The 15,932-nt window shown below is 46.3% G+C and overlaps 1 protein-coding gene across 4 annotated transcripts in view; it reads right to left on the reverse strand.

Moving 5' to 3' along the window:
* Positions 1-15,932, reverse strand: part of PLEKHG1 (pleckstrin homology and RhoGEF domain containing G1) — a 201,611-nt gene that overhangs the window by 14,792 nt on the left and 170,887 nt on the right. For all 4 annotated transcript variants that reach the window (XM_080665864.1, XM_080665865.1, XM_080665863.1 and 1 more), the window contains 7 exons: positions 13,908-14,058; positions 11,232-11,363; positions 9,313-9,495; positions 9,128-9,223; positions 8,851-8,937; positions 3,132-3,165; positions 1,103-1,180 (listed from right to left, as the gene is read on the reverse strand). In XM_080665864.1, the coding sequence (XP_080521990.1) occupies positions 1,103-1,180; positions 3,132-3,165; positions 8,851-8,937; positions 9,128-9,223; positions 9,313-9,495; positions 11,232-11,363; positions 13,908-14,058 (761 nt within the window). The remainder of the gene's footprint in view (positions 1-1,102; positions 1,181-3,131; positions 3,166-8,850; positions 8,938-9,127; positions 9,224-9,312; positions 9,496-11,231; positions 11,364-13,907; positions 14,059-15,932) is intronic.

The following is a 15,932-nucleotide window of genomic DNA, read 5'->3' on the forward strand; positions in this document are numbered from 1 at the left end:
CAGCTTCCTTCCAGGTCTCCCTGCCTACTTCATTTTCCACGTCGACCCAGAATTCGGTTCTCAAAGGCAAAGATCTCATTGCTTGATACCCTTCCATAGCTTGCAGGATCGAGTTCAAACCCTCTGTGGGGCCTACTCGCCTTTCATGATCAAGCCACTCTCTGACCTCCAGCCACATCTCCCTCCATTTCACCTTGCCCACCTCCACCTCCACCCTCACCCCCACCCCTATCTCCACCTCCATCTCCACCTCCACCCTCACCTCCACCCCTATCTCCACCTCACCCCCACCCTCACCTCCACCTCACCCCCACCCTCACCCCCACCCCTATCTCCACCTCACCCCCACCCTAGCCTCCACCCCCAGCTCCATCCTACGTTCCTGCCAGTATGAACAACTGACTACCAATGTCCCCTCTAAGATATTCTGTCTCAGTCTCGGGGCATCTGCATGTCTATTCTCTCCCACCTTCCTCCTCGGCCCCTAGATTCAATCGGGGTACTGGCCCTCTGCTCTCTAAGCCCCCTCTCTCCTTCCTAGAGGTGACCCTCTCCCTCTCCTGGTGTTTAGTCACCTTTTCGGACCCTCCCACTAGACTCTGAACTTCTTGCAAGCAGGAATCATGTGTATTATTTATTCTGGCATTTTGGTCCTTAGCACAGATTAGGTAGGTACTCAATAAATAGTGATTCAAATGAAACAAACAAACAAACATCTGAGGGCTCCCAAAGGTAATGCTACCTGGAGTCTGGTTCAGCAACTGTGTGTTAAGAGTTTGAAGTTTGAATAATCTCAGGTATGTGTCATTTACAGGCTATAATTTTTTCACTGATGACAGGTAGATAGGGTTTAGTACTTGTCTGCTACGGCAAGAGGCTATGCAAAGCAAAGCTACTTGGTTAATATGTGTGAAAACAGCGAGTTAAGTAGGAAAGGGTTTTAGAACAGAAGCTTGAGAGCCCCATCGTAATGCGGCCTCAGCTGCACTCAAACTGGCCGAGAGCTCCAAGACCAGGACGGATACGCCTTTCTGTCCGACTGGAAGGGACTTTCATTGCTAGTCTCCACGCTTATCAACTTTGGATGAAACATCTGAATTACCAGATTTTCTTCTCAGCCGGTAGGGAGTGGAGCAGGTTTTCGCCTGTCCCTCGGGGCTGTAGCAGAAGCCAGGGTAATCTGGAAAGAGAAGGCAGCGACTGTGAGAACCAGGTGCCTGGTGACTGCTCAGAATACGGGAGCCACCTGCTTTGGATAGCTCAACATTTACTCTCTTCCCTCAGACAGAGTCCCTTCTTCCATACCTGGTGTTGAATATGTATCTCAATATATATATTGATTTCAGAAAGTAAGGGAGAGATGGAAACATCAATGATGAGAGACTCATTGATAAGCTGCCCCCTGCACTCCCCACACTGGGGATGGAGCCCACAACCCAGGCATGTGCTCTGACCGGGAATCAAAACATGACCTCCTGGGTCATAGGTCAACGCTCAATCACTGAGCCACACTGAATGGGCAGTTCACTGACTCTTAATACTTGTCTAGACTTTGCTCCTTTGAACATCTGTTGAGTACTTTAGATTCTCTCCTCAGAAAAGGGATTATCATTTAATTTCATAGTTTGTCTTTCTACCCCATCTAAGGGGTACCCCGACTTTGGATCAAGGAAATCTGGTCTAACTCTAAATCACTGCAGCATATTCAATGATCATCGTCATGCTGACATCAGAGGGTAACAATTTAAGGATGGCCCTGTAAACATGGCCTTCAAATTGGGGTTAATGCTCTTCAACAGCACCTAAAGTTCGAGAGAGTTCTAAAGACCACATGCACTTCTGCAATGTCAGAGGTAAAGTTATATGTATGAGGTCATTCGGTCCAATGGACTGGCTTACTCTGTTCACACTCAGCCAAGTCCAAAGTAGGGCAAATAAGGTTATTTTCCTGGGCTGGGCTGCTCTGGCTTAGTCCTGGGCCCCTCAGACAGGCGTGTGGCACCAATTTGTGCTCGAAACTACTCTGTGCACCACAAAATCTTAATGGTGCCCACGAGCTAACCCAGATCCTGGGAACAAGTAAGTCGTTTCATTGAATGAACTCATCGTAATAAGAGCTGACGTCTCCAGATCCCATCTGCCTTCCACTTTCCCCCTAATTCTCACCTGGCCATCCCTGGCCATGCCTTCTCTTCAGAGCGCTTTTACTTAAAAAAATCTTTGAGATTCTGAGTAAAATGTGAGGATTGAGGGACCACTGGGCAGTGAGCCCAGCCTCGCACTGTGGGGATCGCTCCTCAGAATCTGTCGGACAGGAAATGGGGACTCGCAGCCACTGTGGCAGGCTGGAGGGTGAGTTAGCATTTGCACTTGGGGAAAGATTCCCCAAAAGTAAGTTATTTTGAGTTTTTAAAAAATATATATTTGTATTGATTTTTAGAAAGAGAGGGAGGGAGAGAGAGAGAGAGAGAAACATTGATGTGAGAGGGAAACATGGATTGGGATGACATCTAACCAACTGAGCCACACAGGCCAGGGCGTTATTTTGGAAGTTTTAAGGAAACGTTTGTCAGACCTAGTTGCCAGTCGTTAAAGTCATCGTTTTTCTTTTTTTTTTTTTTTTTAACCTGGGAGGTAACAAGGATATGATAAAATAGGAAAGAGCTCATATTTATTCTCCGCCTGCTTGGATAAGCCTAGAAATACAATCACATATGTGGGGCAGTTGTAATTTTGAAATGTGTGCTGTTATCAGGAAAACCAGTAACTATCTAGTTACCTTGATGTTTTCAGATAATCAACATAGATTTTCTGTCGATGGGGTGAGGTGGGAAATGGACTGTGAGACCTTAATTGTTGGTGGTGGGGGTGGGGGTAAGAGTTGACCCTGGGAGCAGATCTTACATTGTTAGTTGACACAGAGACCTAGCCACTGGCCAGCCGCCAGGTGACTCACAGATAAAGCGGGAGGAATCAAATCAATGTGTCAGGAAGAGATGGACTATTTGTTAGAACAGTTAGCAGAGAGCTGCTACTTAACAATTGACATTTTTATAAACTTTAAGATAGAAAATGTGGTAGGTACAAGTAAAAAATGAAATTTCAAATTGTGTTAAGAAAATGAAACTTACGAATGGCATCCATTTCTAGTATTGCTTGCTTTGCCTGAAAGAAAGAAAATGTAGCTATAATTGCAATTACATTCTTTTGGTTTCTCCTTTAAACTACCAATCCTAACATGGGTCTTATCCCACCCGAATAAGTGGTTTTTTAAAAGCTTTTTAAAGAAACTCATGATTTCTCTTAGGCATTAACATAGCTCCTGGGATTCAAACAGGTGAGTGCCCCCATGTGGGGAGTAGATGCCTCACAACTGGCACCAGCGCTAAACCACAGCCCCACCTGGAAAGAAAGGAGGTGGGGGGGGGGGGGGGGAGGAGGAGGGAGACAAAGGGAGGGAGGAGGAGAAAGGGAGAAAGAGAGGGAGAGAGGAAAAGGGGTTTGGTGGGGAGTGAGGGAAGGGGAAGGAGAGGTGAGAGAAGAAAAAGGGAAACATTCCACCAAACATTTCCAAAACCTGGCTCATCGTTAGTATCTGTTGGTCAGCGTATTATAAAATGTAGACTCCTGCCACCCAGCCCTGGCCTATTGAACTCAACCCAGGTCTGCTGACCCCAAAGCCCCCGGGATAGGGCCCGGGATCTGCCCAACTGGCCCTTCCCACACCACTCAACTGCTCCGAGTTGAATGCAAAAAAGATTGCTGGAGGTTTTCTGCTTTCCTCCTTCCATCTGGCTCCCTACAGCACCCTGGCACCCACCATCTTTTGTGTGTGCCCTAGAATCTTCGGGTGGGGGGTGAGCGGAACAGCTGTGGTGGGGGGAAGGGCTCTGAAGGACGCTGCTGTGATCCCCACTCTGGCACTCATATGTGGGTGCTCTCACATCTCTGAATGTGTTTCCTCAGCTGACCTACCTTCCAGAATCACTACTAGGACCAAATGGTAGGCACTCAACCCAATTTAGTTACTACCCACCTCCCCAGGGAAAGGGCCTCATGACCTTGGCCTTCACTTCCTCCACACATGCTTCCCCCCAGCTCAACCTCAGCCTTCCCTTAAGGCTTTTAAAAACGGTTATTGTTGCCATATGTTATTCATGTTTAGGGGAATATAAAAAGATATGACAACTGCACTAACAAGAATAATTTTTCCTGAGGATTCAAAAATGAAAAAAAAAATTAGGTTGGGTAGCCTTTCTTGCTTTAAAGTTATTTTCATTTTTCAAGGGTAGTGTAACTGAACCTACAAACTTTACGTTAAAAATAATTTAAAAATTATTTTGTTGTATTCTTCCACCATCTGTGATATCACAGTAAAAATGTTTAGACCAAGTGGCAATCATCTTGTTTAACCAAAGGGGTAAGAGAGAAGCCTCGATGCAGTCACCATAACTTTGAGAAAACAAATGTTTGGATTTTTATAACACTGCTCTTTTGTCACCCATGCAGACTTGGAGATTACTACTTGGGATTAATTTCAAACACAAATGTTAGTTCAATTTCTGTGAAGTGCATTTACAGACCCATGTGAATATGTAAAATGCAAAAGTTTCTACCTTCACCTTCATTCTCAGTTCACCTAGATGAGAGTTAGCTTATACACCATGTAGACGAACAGGCAATATGACTATTTCCAAGGACTTTTCTGGCATCTATAAACTTGACTTCAAGAATATCCCTCCGGCAACAACATTTAATTTCAAAAAGTGTTATTCCCACTTTGTCCACTAGGAGTCAGCCAGGGACCATCATTGAACTAAAGGACTGGAAGGAGGTTGGCAGGAACTAATGAATTTCCAACAGCTGTGTTAATATTATTAGATCGGTGGTGCATTTCTTGATGTTTAAAAAATTCCCCATTATGCATTTCTTTGATTTAATAGGAATAAATATATTTTGATAGCTTTAAGGAAAGATTAAGAAATAGTCAAGGAAAGAAGGGAAAAGTTCAAATGAACTATCTGCTTAAATAAAATAGAAAATGATTGTAACACTATCGTAGATCAAGTACATTAAATAAGTGTGTTTCATTTCCATCCTTTGGAAACGATGCCTGGGTGAAGACTTGCTCTTTGGGGCCAGACAGCCCAATGGGTTTGACTCTGGGCTTGTTCATGGACTAGCAGCCTTGGGCAAACTACGGCCTGCGGGCCGGATCCGGCTGTTCTATCCGGTTCTCTTGCTCTCCCCTCCGCTCCTTTACTTTGAATTTATATTAGTTCACACAAACACTCCATCCATGCTTTTGTTCCGGCCCTCCGGTCCAGTTGAAGAACCCATTGTGGCCCTCGAGTCAAAAAGTTTGCCCACCCCTGGTAGCTGCTTCAACTTGACAATTTGCGTCGAGTCTCTGAGCCTGTTTTTATTTCTCTGGAAGGGGGCGAACAGGCCCTTCTCAGAGGGAGTTTTGTGTGGGGTGAAGTAAAGAGTATGAAGTACTTGGCACAGTGTGTGCGTGCTCAAGAAGGTGTAGCTGAAACCGAGTGAGATTCTAAGAGGATCAGGAAGTTGAGTAAAAAAGTACAAGTGTATTGTGACCATTTTAACACATAAAGGGAAAACTGCCTGCAATATACACGCCTAGCGTGGGAGAGGACAGGTATGTGCATTAGCCTTGTTTTGTAATGGCCTGTAATTACCGCTCGAATCCTTTGGTAGGTTTGAATTTCCTGTGGACAGGTAGACAATAGGCAGGGCATATCAAAGCCACTGCCATTGCTCAGAGGACATTCATTGCAAGGCGCTGGCCAGGAACCAAATGACTACCCACGAGGAGAATGCAGTCACCTGTCCGCATGAGCTACCTGACATCTCGCAACACCTGCTGAAAGGAGCCGCATGCCTCAGAGCACACACCCCCGCACACTCATTTCCTGGGCACAAAAGCACTGCTGCCAGCCCCTGTGCAGGGCTGCCGAGGCTTTTCAGACGACACAAAGAGCAAAACAGGCTCTCTCCTTTCTGGGAAATCTCGTTTCTACTTATTCCCCACCCGGTTCTACCCTTGTGATCATCATCCCATTTTCTGCCCCACTTCACTCCTCCCCGCCCCAGCACGGACCATCTCACCATCCATGTGGATAACCCTCACCCTAGTTCCTCACCATGTGATCTCTGATAACCGTTTCCTCCACTCCAGAACAGCAATACATAATCGGAGCTGCCCCCAGAACCTACGGCCGCCCAGACCTGCCCTACCTCCAAGGCAGGCCTCCAAAGGGCCCTTCTTCAACTACACATCTATCTCCACATTTCCGTCTCCCCACCTGTCACCCTGCTGAACCAGTTCTCTCACTTTACAAGACCAGCGCTCCTTCAACCCGGGTCTATTTTCCCAGTGAATTTCACTGTCTGCTCAGCCTGCAAATCCTGTTCCATCACTGCATAGGTGCTGACGAGCCTCCCTCCTTCCTGCCCTGTTAATCTTCTCTGTCGTCAATCCCCACCCTTGGGGCACCCACGTGCACCCTGGTACCTCAACACTAGTTTCCGAGTCACTTGAAATTAGCTCATCACACTGACTCATGGTGGCCAGCTTCTGGCGGCTCTTGGATGCCTTTCCCAGGTTACTGTGTTGGGCAAGAGTTCTGAACCTTCCCACTTTCGCTCAGCCACCAGCCCCATCTTTGCTTCACTCACCCAGTAAGTGACATTACCACCAACTTCAGTGAAATCAAACCCTTGATCTTCCCTCAAATCCACCTCAAAGCTTCTCTATCCTTTTCATCTTTCTTCTTGCTCAGCTCGGGAAGATGCTTCTGACTGTTTCCAAAACTGACCCCTAGCCCCGTGCTTTTGATCCCACCCTGCCACCTCCCAGGTCACATTCCGAGAGGCATCCCTCCTCTTATTTTTCCCATCTCCTGTTTCCCCCCCTCCCCCCGTTTACTTATGTCCAGGGCATTCCTCACCTACAAACAGTGTCTTGCTTTGATCTCACCTTTCTTCAAACTACCTGCTTTTGTCTTTTCTGAACTCTGTTTTAAAAAAGAAAAGCCTACTTCGTCTGTTCCTTTTTCTCCCCTTTCTCTTCAGCCCACTCCAGCCTCGCCTTTGACTCTTAGTGAGCGGATCTGATCTCTACTTTTCTTTTCTTTCTTTTTTTTTTTTTTTTAAAATATTTTATTAATTTTTTACAGAGAGGAAGGGAGAGGGATAGAGAGTTAGAAACATTGATCAGCTGCCTCCTACACACCTCCTATTGGGGATGTGCCCGCAACCAAGGTACATGCCCTTGACCGGAATCGAACCTGGGACCTTTCAGTCTGCAGGCCGACGCTCTATCCACTGAGCCAAACCGGTTAGGGCTGATCTCTACTTTTCTGTTGGAATCTGTTTTGACCTCAGCAGCATCTGAGGCTGTTACTCAGCTCCCTCTTTTTGAGATTCTTTCCTTCCTTTGTTACATCACCTTTGCCCTCCAGGTTTCTTACTACCTCATCGCTACTCCTCCTTTGGATGTTCTCTACATCCCCCACCCACTGCAGATCCCTCAGATGTTGGGATTCCCAAGGGTTCTTCGTCCTTTCCACATTTTGATGGGCCCTCCTATCATGGGCCCTCCTATCAACTCTCAGGGCTTCAGTATTGTCTGGGTGGAGAGAGCCTGCCGATCTGCAGCTTCCAAGACCTGAATTGCCACCTGCAGCTGACCTGCCCCTGCACATGTATCAGTGCTCAGCCCTCTCGCTCCCATCCAACCCGTTCCTCCCGTTCACCGTCTATCTTGGAGCTCACATCACCATCCTCCTGGCCCAACTCCTTAGTCACCCTTGACTTCTATTTCCCCCTCTCCTCATGCTTAGTGGGCAGAATCCTATTCTCTCTGCCTTCACAATGGGTTTGTGCATCCCCTTATATGCTGTGGCTCCCTGGCAGTGCCCCTTATCTGTTTTCTAGACTATTGTGGGGGCTTGTTAATTCCTCTTCTGTCTCTAGTCTCACTCCTCCCACTCATTGCCACACTGTTCCCGAAGTTACACTCTCAGAACATGGGGCAAACCATGCCCCAACCTTCTTCCAAAGCCGTCACCAATCCAATCCAGACTCCTAGTGTGTGGGGTCAAAGCCCTTTATCGCCCAGTTGTCTGCCTTCCACTTCTCCAGCCTCACCTCCAACTCCATCTTCTGGGGACTCAGCCCCTCCATCTAGGCATCTCTGTTTTGTGTATGCTATTCCCTCGGCTTGGTTCTCCTTTTCCATTTCCCTCACTTATTAAAAATATTCCTCATTCTTCAAGATACTGAAAGGCACTTCCCTTCCCCACTCAACTGTAATGGAACCCTTTACCCTCCCACAACACTTGGCTTATACCTTCATTAACTCACCACGTTTAGCAAACAGTTACACAATTCAGGGCTAGCTCCCTCGTCTGCAGACCCCTTTGTGGCCGGGTCTGGGTCTGGTTTCCCTCGCCTTCCCACAGAGCCGGAGCCAGCTTTAGTCACTGTAGGGGCTCCGTGCACTTTGGTTAATTCTCATCGCTCTCTTTATTTTTCACTCGTTCTCTAGAAATTTACTTATAGTCTCTTCTGTATTTTTCTTCTTACATGTCCACAAGGAAAACAACAACATTTTAAAAAACCAAACTAAAACTCGCCACAGTGTCCCTACATGCGAGTCCTCTCAGAATAAATGGTGGCTTAGCTGGTCCCTGGTGGATCCCTGCTCTCACTCTTCTTTACTTCGCAGTGGAAGTTCACCCCTGGGGCTGCCCCCACTCCCCACTCCCCCCGCCCCAGGACCTGAATGTCTTTACGTCTCACTGTTTGTTGGCCTTGTTGTCTTACCTTTGCTGGGATCTTGGCCGCGTGATTTTCCAGGATCAGTCTCTTCAGGTGCAGAACCCACAGGCGTTTGTCCTGCTGCGACTTGGCCTACGGAAGGAGATTAGGACCGTCAGACAACTCCCGCCGCCACCACGCACCAGACTCAGACCCTCCCCTCACCCTCCGACAAGATGCAAAACACACCAGGTGGCCAAAAGGATGGAGAAAGGCTGCCTGGCGCAGGGCGCTCCGGGTGCACAGAGCGGGCCTGGCAGGGAGGGGGGGGCGCTGCTGTTACCTGGACGGTGTGCTGCAGCTTGGGGTTCTTGTAGTGGAAGACGCTGAAGCTGAGAGGCTCCTTGGGGATCACTTCCACGAGCATGAGGTTGCCACACTGAGCGGGAGAGCGAGACAGGTGAGCACGCGTGGAAGAGAACGGGACAGCGACTCAAGTCCTTGCCCGTGACCCACATGCAGACCTACCGGGATGTGAGCTTTGTACGTAAACGTATCATCTCTCTTCTTCGTGATGAGCAGCAGCTTGTCAAAGAGGAAGAGGGTCCTTTCGTTCTTGGCCCGCTGGATGCGGAAGGTTCCTTCGAGCACCAGTTCCCCGTAGCTGGTTAGGTCTGGCCCCTTCCAGTTAGTGAGCAAACTCTGTATCTCCTGAAAGAAGGCCAATGTCCCACGTGATTAAACAGGAGGTGGGCAGGCAAGGCAGCGAGGGCACGGTGGCCCATTTCTTGAGCCTTGAGAATGGCGTCTAACGGTGTGTAATGATCCATGACATGAGTCTACACTTATGGGTGGTGTCGTTGAAGGGTTAGCAGAAATGAAGCAAGTTGTTAGTTGATGACTTGACACTACTTATTTCCATTCCTAGATAACCCCTCCTATGGCTGGCGGCAGCAGTTATGTCTTTCAGAAGCTACATAAAGAGGCCATTGGTATGAGACCTTCTCAGATAGGCATCCCTCCCTGATGCTCTCACCCCCTATTCTCTGGACAAAAGCCTTCTGAGCTATTGACTTGGAAACCCTCTCCCAGAAAGTGAAGACCATACCACATATCAGAAACGCAAAACTAAAGTCCATGGAAAATCATACAACTTCTCAGAAACTTCCTGGTATTCATCCCATTTATTTGGGGCAATAAAATGAACATTTCTCCACCTCTTTGTTTTGAATGGAACTTGCTGAATATAAACTGATAACATGAATTGGACGTTTATTTGGGATTTATTATACACCCATATCAATCTTTCTTAATGAAGCTGATTTTATTACTTTGAAAGATGAAAATGTCCACAAACAGCATCTCATTAAGCAGACACCCAGGACGTCTTTGGGGGGAAAGTGGAAATGGAGAGGAATGGAGGTAAGACTGAGCCAGAGGCTGAGCAGCAGAGTCTTCAGAATGCCCAGCAGATTCATAAGGTGTGAAGAACCAGCTATTGAGCCATTTTCGGAAATGCAGCAGATGCTATGCCTGACATTACGTCCACAAAACATCTGAATGGTGAAGCATTAAGCCTTCCTACTGCCCCCAAAACCAGTCAGGGCTGGAGGCTTAGCCTCTCGCCTTCCTTTGATTTCTGATAGTCAGTTGCATCACACCACACTCTAGCTGCCTACTGATGAAACCTAGAATTTTGTTCAGACTTACGGGCCAAATAATGTATTTTATTTTCCTGAGTCAGGCTCAGGTGGGCTGAGAACATGGAGCCACTCTGGGCTTTTATGCCTCACTCCAGGGATACCCCAGAGCCTGAGACTGCCTCTGGACCCACACGACCTTCTTTTTAAAAATAGGACATCTTTAGAGGTATCCAGGATGTGACCACTGGCTTAGCATCTATTAAAAGTTTTCAGGGGTTCAGGGCTCAGTATTTTGGTGCTGGAAGGAACCTTAGCAAATGCTCGTCTGTCTCATTTATAAAAATGAGGAAAGCCGTGGGTCTCATCCCAAATGAAATTGCAAAGTACCTGGCTCCAGACTTCGCTCTCCTTGCTCTGAGTCCTCTGTCCCAATACCACACATACCACCTCAGGACTTTGCATGAACTAGTGACAGGAATAGAAGTTGCAAACTTCTTTAACAGCTCAGAGAAAGGTGCTTTCAACTAGAATATTTCTTTGTGATGGACATAAGATAAGGCCTCAGGAGACTCAAATTTTTCACTTAGATCATGGAAGGGGCTATAAGCAGACTATTAATCTAAAAGTTACCATGGGACTTCCTCTTAAATATAATGATCAGCATTATCGATGTCCCGATCTTTCTTCAGGAAGAACTCCGATGAAGACCATGAATGGCGGGAAATACTTGAGCACCCTTAATATTTGATTTAGCAAATGATGAGAAGTCAGCGCACCCGCAGCACCTCCATCTCGAGGGCTCACCTGTAACCGGACGGCGTGCTCATGTTTCCGCTTCATGTCGTTGATGTGCCAGGCGACTCGCTGCATTGTGTCTATAGCATCCAGCACCACATCGTAGCCTTCTGTGTCCTTGTCGAGGTGATTTTCTATTTCCTTTAAAACAAACAACCCTCCAATTAGTTATTTTTCAAATTTTCCCACTTTGTCAGTGATACAAATGGTACCCCTATGATTAGTTCCTCATATTTTATTTGGCTTATTTATTTACATGTGACATCATTCTTTAAGATTTTGAGATAACTTACCAGAAATACCTACAACAAAATGGTAAGACACGAAAGAAAATGGAGCTAGGAAAACAGAAGTGGATTAAAATGTCATGACAAACAAGATAAAACAAAACATGTACATAGGCCATCAAATCTCATAGAGATTTTAGTGATTACAATAGATATGAGAGTTGACATTATAGTTGGAAATTTCAGAGTGTCCTGGTGGCCAATGGGATATAGTTCTCACTCTTACAAGATGGAAAACGTACTTATTACTTTTCTCCCAGAGAAAGTAAAAGGTCTCATACAGGACTTAATACGTAACAGATTTGAAAGTATAGTGAGCATTATCTTAAAAAAACAACAACAACACACCACTTCGATAGCAAGTGCATTTTCATGTAGTCAAGGCTTTAAAGCCCAAATGAAGTTCACCCAAGACAATCCTTCAGCGTGCTGAGGAGGACCTCCTGGTTCACATACTCGCTCTGACGGTCAGCACTGAGCTTAACACTGGAGTCCACAATGCCAGGGAGATGAGAAAGGGACACAATCTCTGCACTAATTTCTTCCAGCACATAAGACACATGCCCCTAGAATTCCTAAGAGTGGAAAGCCAAGGACGACTGCATAGCTACTTTTGTCCTTTATCTTCTCAACAGGGCCTCCCAGAGAGCTGGGTGACCAATAAATGCTCATGAAATTAGGCTATCTCTTCTTTAAACAAAAATAACAGTAACCCTATAGAAATATGCAAAACACAGGAAGACAGTATAGTCCATTAAATCATTTCCATGACATTCATCATGCATATTCATTAAGCTAATGGGTGGAGGTTGAATCTTCTGGTATAACTTATAAAGATTATTGTATAGTCATATTTCATAAATCTTTACTTTTACTGAGTATTCAAGTTTTCCATCTAGTTAGAAACTGGAAAGGAATTTACATTTCCTTCAGAAAGGTCCTTTAAAACTGTATCTCCAAACTAACAACTCCCCAGGTAAGCTCAACATCAACAGCGAAGTTAAAAAAACACAACAAACTAATTTCTTCTTTTAGTCCGAAAGGCAATCTGTTCATCAACAGTCTCAGGAGTACAGTGCGTATTCTTGTGGGATCTTCACGGATGGCTAACAACTTTGAAGTGATGTGAATGACACAGAAAGAACACTCTCTAAATAAACAATAAAAGCAAAAATACTTCAAAGGCAACCAGAAGTTAGTTTTCAAATAATCTAACCACTGTTCTTCCCTTTTTTATTCATTACCAGATGTTATAGACTGAATGTGTCGCCCCCCAAATTCACATGTTGAAATCCCACTAATCTAAGAAGTTATTAGCATCAATTTAACAATTAAAGTACTTTCCCTGATGTGGCTTCACAGGACACGATATTCTTCAAAGATGAGCCACCCAGGCAAACAGACTAAATTGAGAAAGTCCTGGTAAAGAAGGAACATAAGGGTTCTTAAAATGTTAGATGTGTGAACTGAGCAAGCCTTTGGAATGATTATCCAAGTTAGAAATCTGGAATCGCTTAAAAAGAGATACATGCAAATTGCAGACATGTTGATATGGAGAGGAACTCTGAATTAAAATCTCACTAAGAAAAAATTTTAATGTAGGACAAAAAGGATATGATAACAATAATAATTTATTTTTACTGAATGCCTGTGAGCCACAGTGTACATGGGCGATTTATAGTATGGGAACCCAGGCAGTCTTGCCCCCGAGCCAGCCGCTAACCACTGCGCACCCTGTCTTTCTCCTGCTGCATTGGCAATCCGATTCTACCTACAGCACGAAAGTTACTTCAACACAACGTTTGTCCATTTTTATCAACGTCCTTGGGTAAGAAATGAGCATATGAGTGCTCCGACTGCCTTTGTTTCTAAAGCTTCCTTGAATTTTGTCCAAATAATGGGAAATGATGTAAAGAAAAGATACCCTGACGTGATGCTAAGCCCACCTCAAAGATCGTTCATCACACTGCTCACCTGTCTTCTCCCCTTTCAGCCGCTGCTCCTTGCTCATATAAAAGCCGATCTGAGACCAATCGCTCTCCCTCCCCACTGCCTACTGAATCTGGGCTCAAGGAAGTAAAAAAAAACCCCAAGAAATCTGTTTTTCATTAAGATGATCACTCCCTGCCTGGAACCGTCACTGCCAGCATGAGGTGCTCCTGAGCCCCGGCCTATCAGAACTGGAATGAATCTGTACTTCGCTGCTGTCAATGGGGCGGCAGGCCTCGAACATAAATATCTCTAATTCCTCAAAGCAGATTAGTCAGTTGTAAAGTATGAGTGTGGAAAACGTTTCCATATGTCCCCAGCCGCTTCTGATATTTCCCCCCCTAAATCTAACATACACACACAAAATCCCCATCCTCTGGAACGAACTCGAGCGCAGGCCGAAACTTACGTGCAAAAGGAGGTGATACTTGAGAATCCGCTGAACTGGTTTCAAGAGATAGGACCCCAGAGGCAGTGAGTGCTTCAGAGTTTCCTGACGTTCCCTGAAGAACTTGGCCAGGGTCTTGTTCCTCATGCACTCCGTTAGCACAGCCACAGATCTGCACGAAGAAGAAGAAAGGTTTGTATCTAAACTGTAATGCGTAACATGCGTCTTCAGGTTTTACACGGCAGGGAAGCAACAGAGCGATAGCTGGACAGGAAGGCCTCTGCGTAAGCGAGACAAAGCTGTCCCGCTGGGTGGGTGAGTTAGAGAAGGACACCCCAACAGCGATGGCCACCCATAGACACATGCCTCTAAGCAGCAAGCAAGCCCCTTCCTTCCAGGGATTTGGCCCCTACGCGGACACACGGCTTAGCAAAGGGGATTTGCAGCGGCTGTTAGCCCCCAATTGAACCCCATCTGCTCAAACCACACATGTGTATTCAGTTTCCACAGGTTCGAATGCAAGGAGCGGGCACCTCTACACTGAGAAAAAGGAGCCCCTCCCCCCAGCAGATCCAGCCCCATGGCGGACATTATTGCCCCTCTGCTGGTCGTCTTTGTATGATGCACAGACTGCATTTAGTGCAAGTCTTCAGAGACCTGGTCCCGCAGGTCAACTTCCCTTTGAGAATCTTTGAACAGACCCCTCTTTGCCCCTCCAAGTGGCTCTGCTTATTCTAAAGACAGCTTCTGAAACAGCTGGATACCCTTGCTCCGTAAGGAGTGCACCTCACGGGGTGTATTAGGAAAGAGGGTCAGCTACCCCAAAGGTAATAAGGATGGCTCCCAGCCCGGCCTTTGTGGTTCAGTGGCTGAGTGTCGTCCTATGAACCAGGAAGTCATGGTTCGATTCCCAGTCAGGGCACATGCCTGAGTTACAGGCTCGATCTCTAGTGGGGATTGTGGCAGGAGGCAGCTGATCAACGATTCCCTCAATGATTCTCTCTCATCATTGATGTTTCTCTCTCTCTCTCTCCCTCTTCCTTCCTCTCTGAAATCAATACACACACACACACACACACACACACACACACACACACACACACATATATGGATGGTTCCCAAGAATCCCAGGGGAATGGTTGAAACAATGCTCAAATCTCAGAAATAAAGCAAGCTAGTGGCTTGTGTCATCACACACACACACACACACACACACACACACACACATTAAAATATTATGGTCTCATAACTTAGAAGGAAGCAGGTGGAAGTAATTTCTCCCCAAGTCAGTAATCTGTTTTCAGGATTAATTTAGAAAATCAGACAGAGCCAAACAACAAAACAGAACTCCATGGAAATGCAGGTCCCCTCATGAAGCTATTAGGATCCCTTTGGAGCCATCTGCTCGGACAAATATCTCTTCAGATGGGTTTGTTTCCCCCCTAAATTGAGATTTCCAACTCTTTTCATCATGTAACGGTGGGACTTCTATCAGGCTCCTGAGAGTCGGAATCAGCTGCTCAGTGGCCACTGGCCATCTGAGGACTGGAGCTCTCGTCCAAGGTTAAGGAACTCCTGAGCAGCCTGCACTCCAGGGCACAGGGGGACATCTGAGGACAATCACCCAACTGTGTCCGGCAGCCCTGGGGGAGAGAGGGCGGTCTGTGTCACTTCCCAGGGAAATCACTGGGGTGTGACTGGTATGAAGAAGGTGGACATCTGTCAAGATGTGCTGGTGACATTTAATATCACCAGCCTTGGATCTGAGGGGAAGAAAAGTTGTCAGATGGGCCAAAACACCTGGCATTCTTGGCTTAAGGCAGGAAAGGGAAGCTCGGGCCTTAGGAGCAAACTGACTGGAGACAAGGGGTCGAGAGGAGACAAGGGCCAAGAGGAAAACTTCTATGAAGATGAAAACACAGAATTGGGCAAGAACTGGATGTGTCTGCTTCACTGAGAATGCCTTTAATTTTTTTTTTTTCTCTGAGAATGTCTTTTAGGCATCTCTAACACATTGTTTTCTTCAAAATAAGAAATCACTTCCCC

Source organism: Plecotus auritus (assembly GCF_963455305.1).
Source record: "Plecotus auritus genome assembly, chromosome: 4".
NCBI lineage: Eukaryota > Metazoa > Chordata > Mammalia > Chiroptera > Vespertilionidae > Plecotus > Plecotus auritus.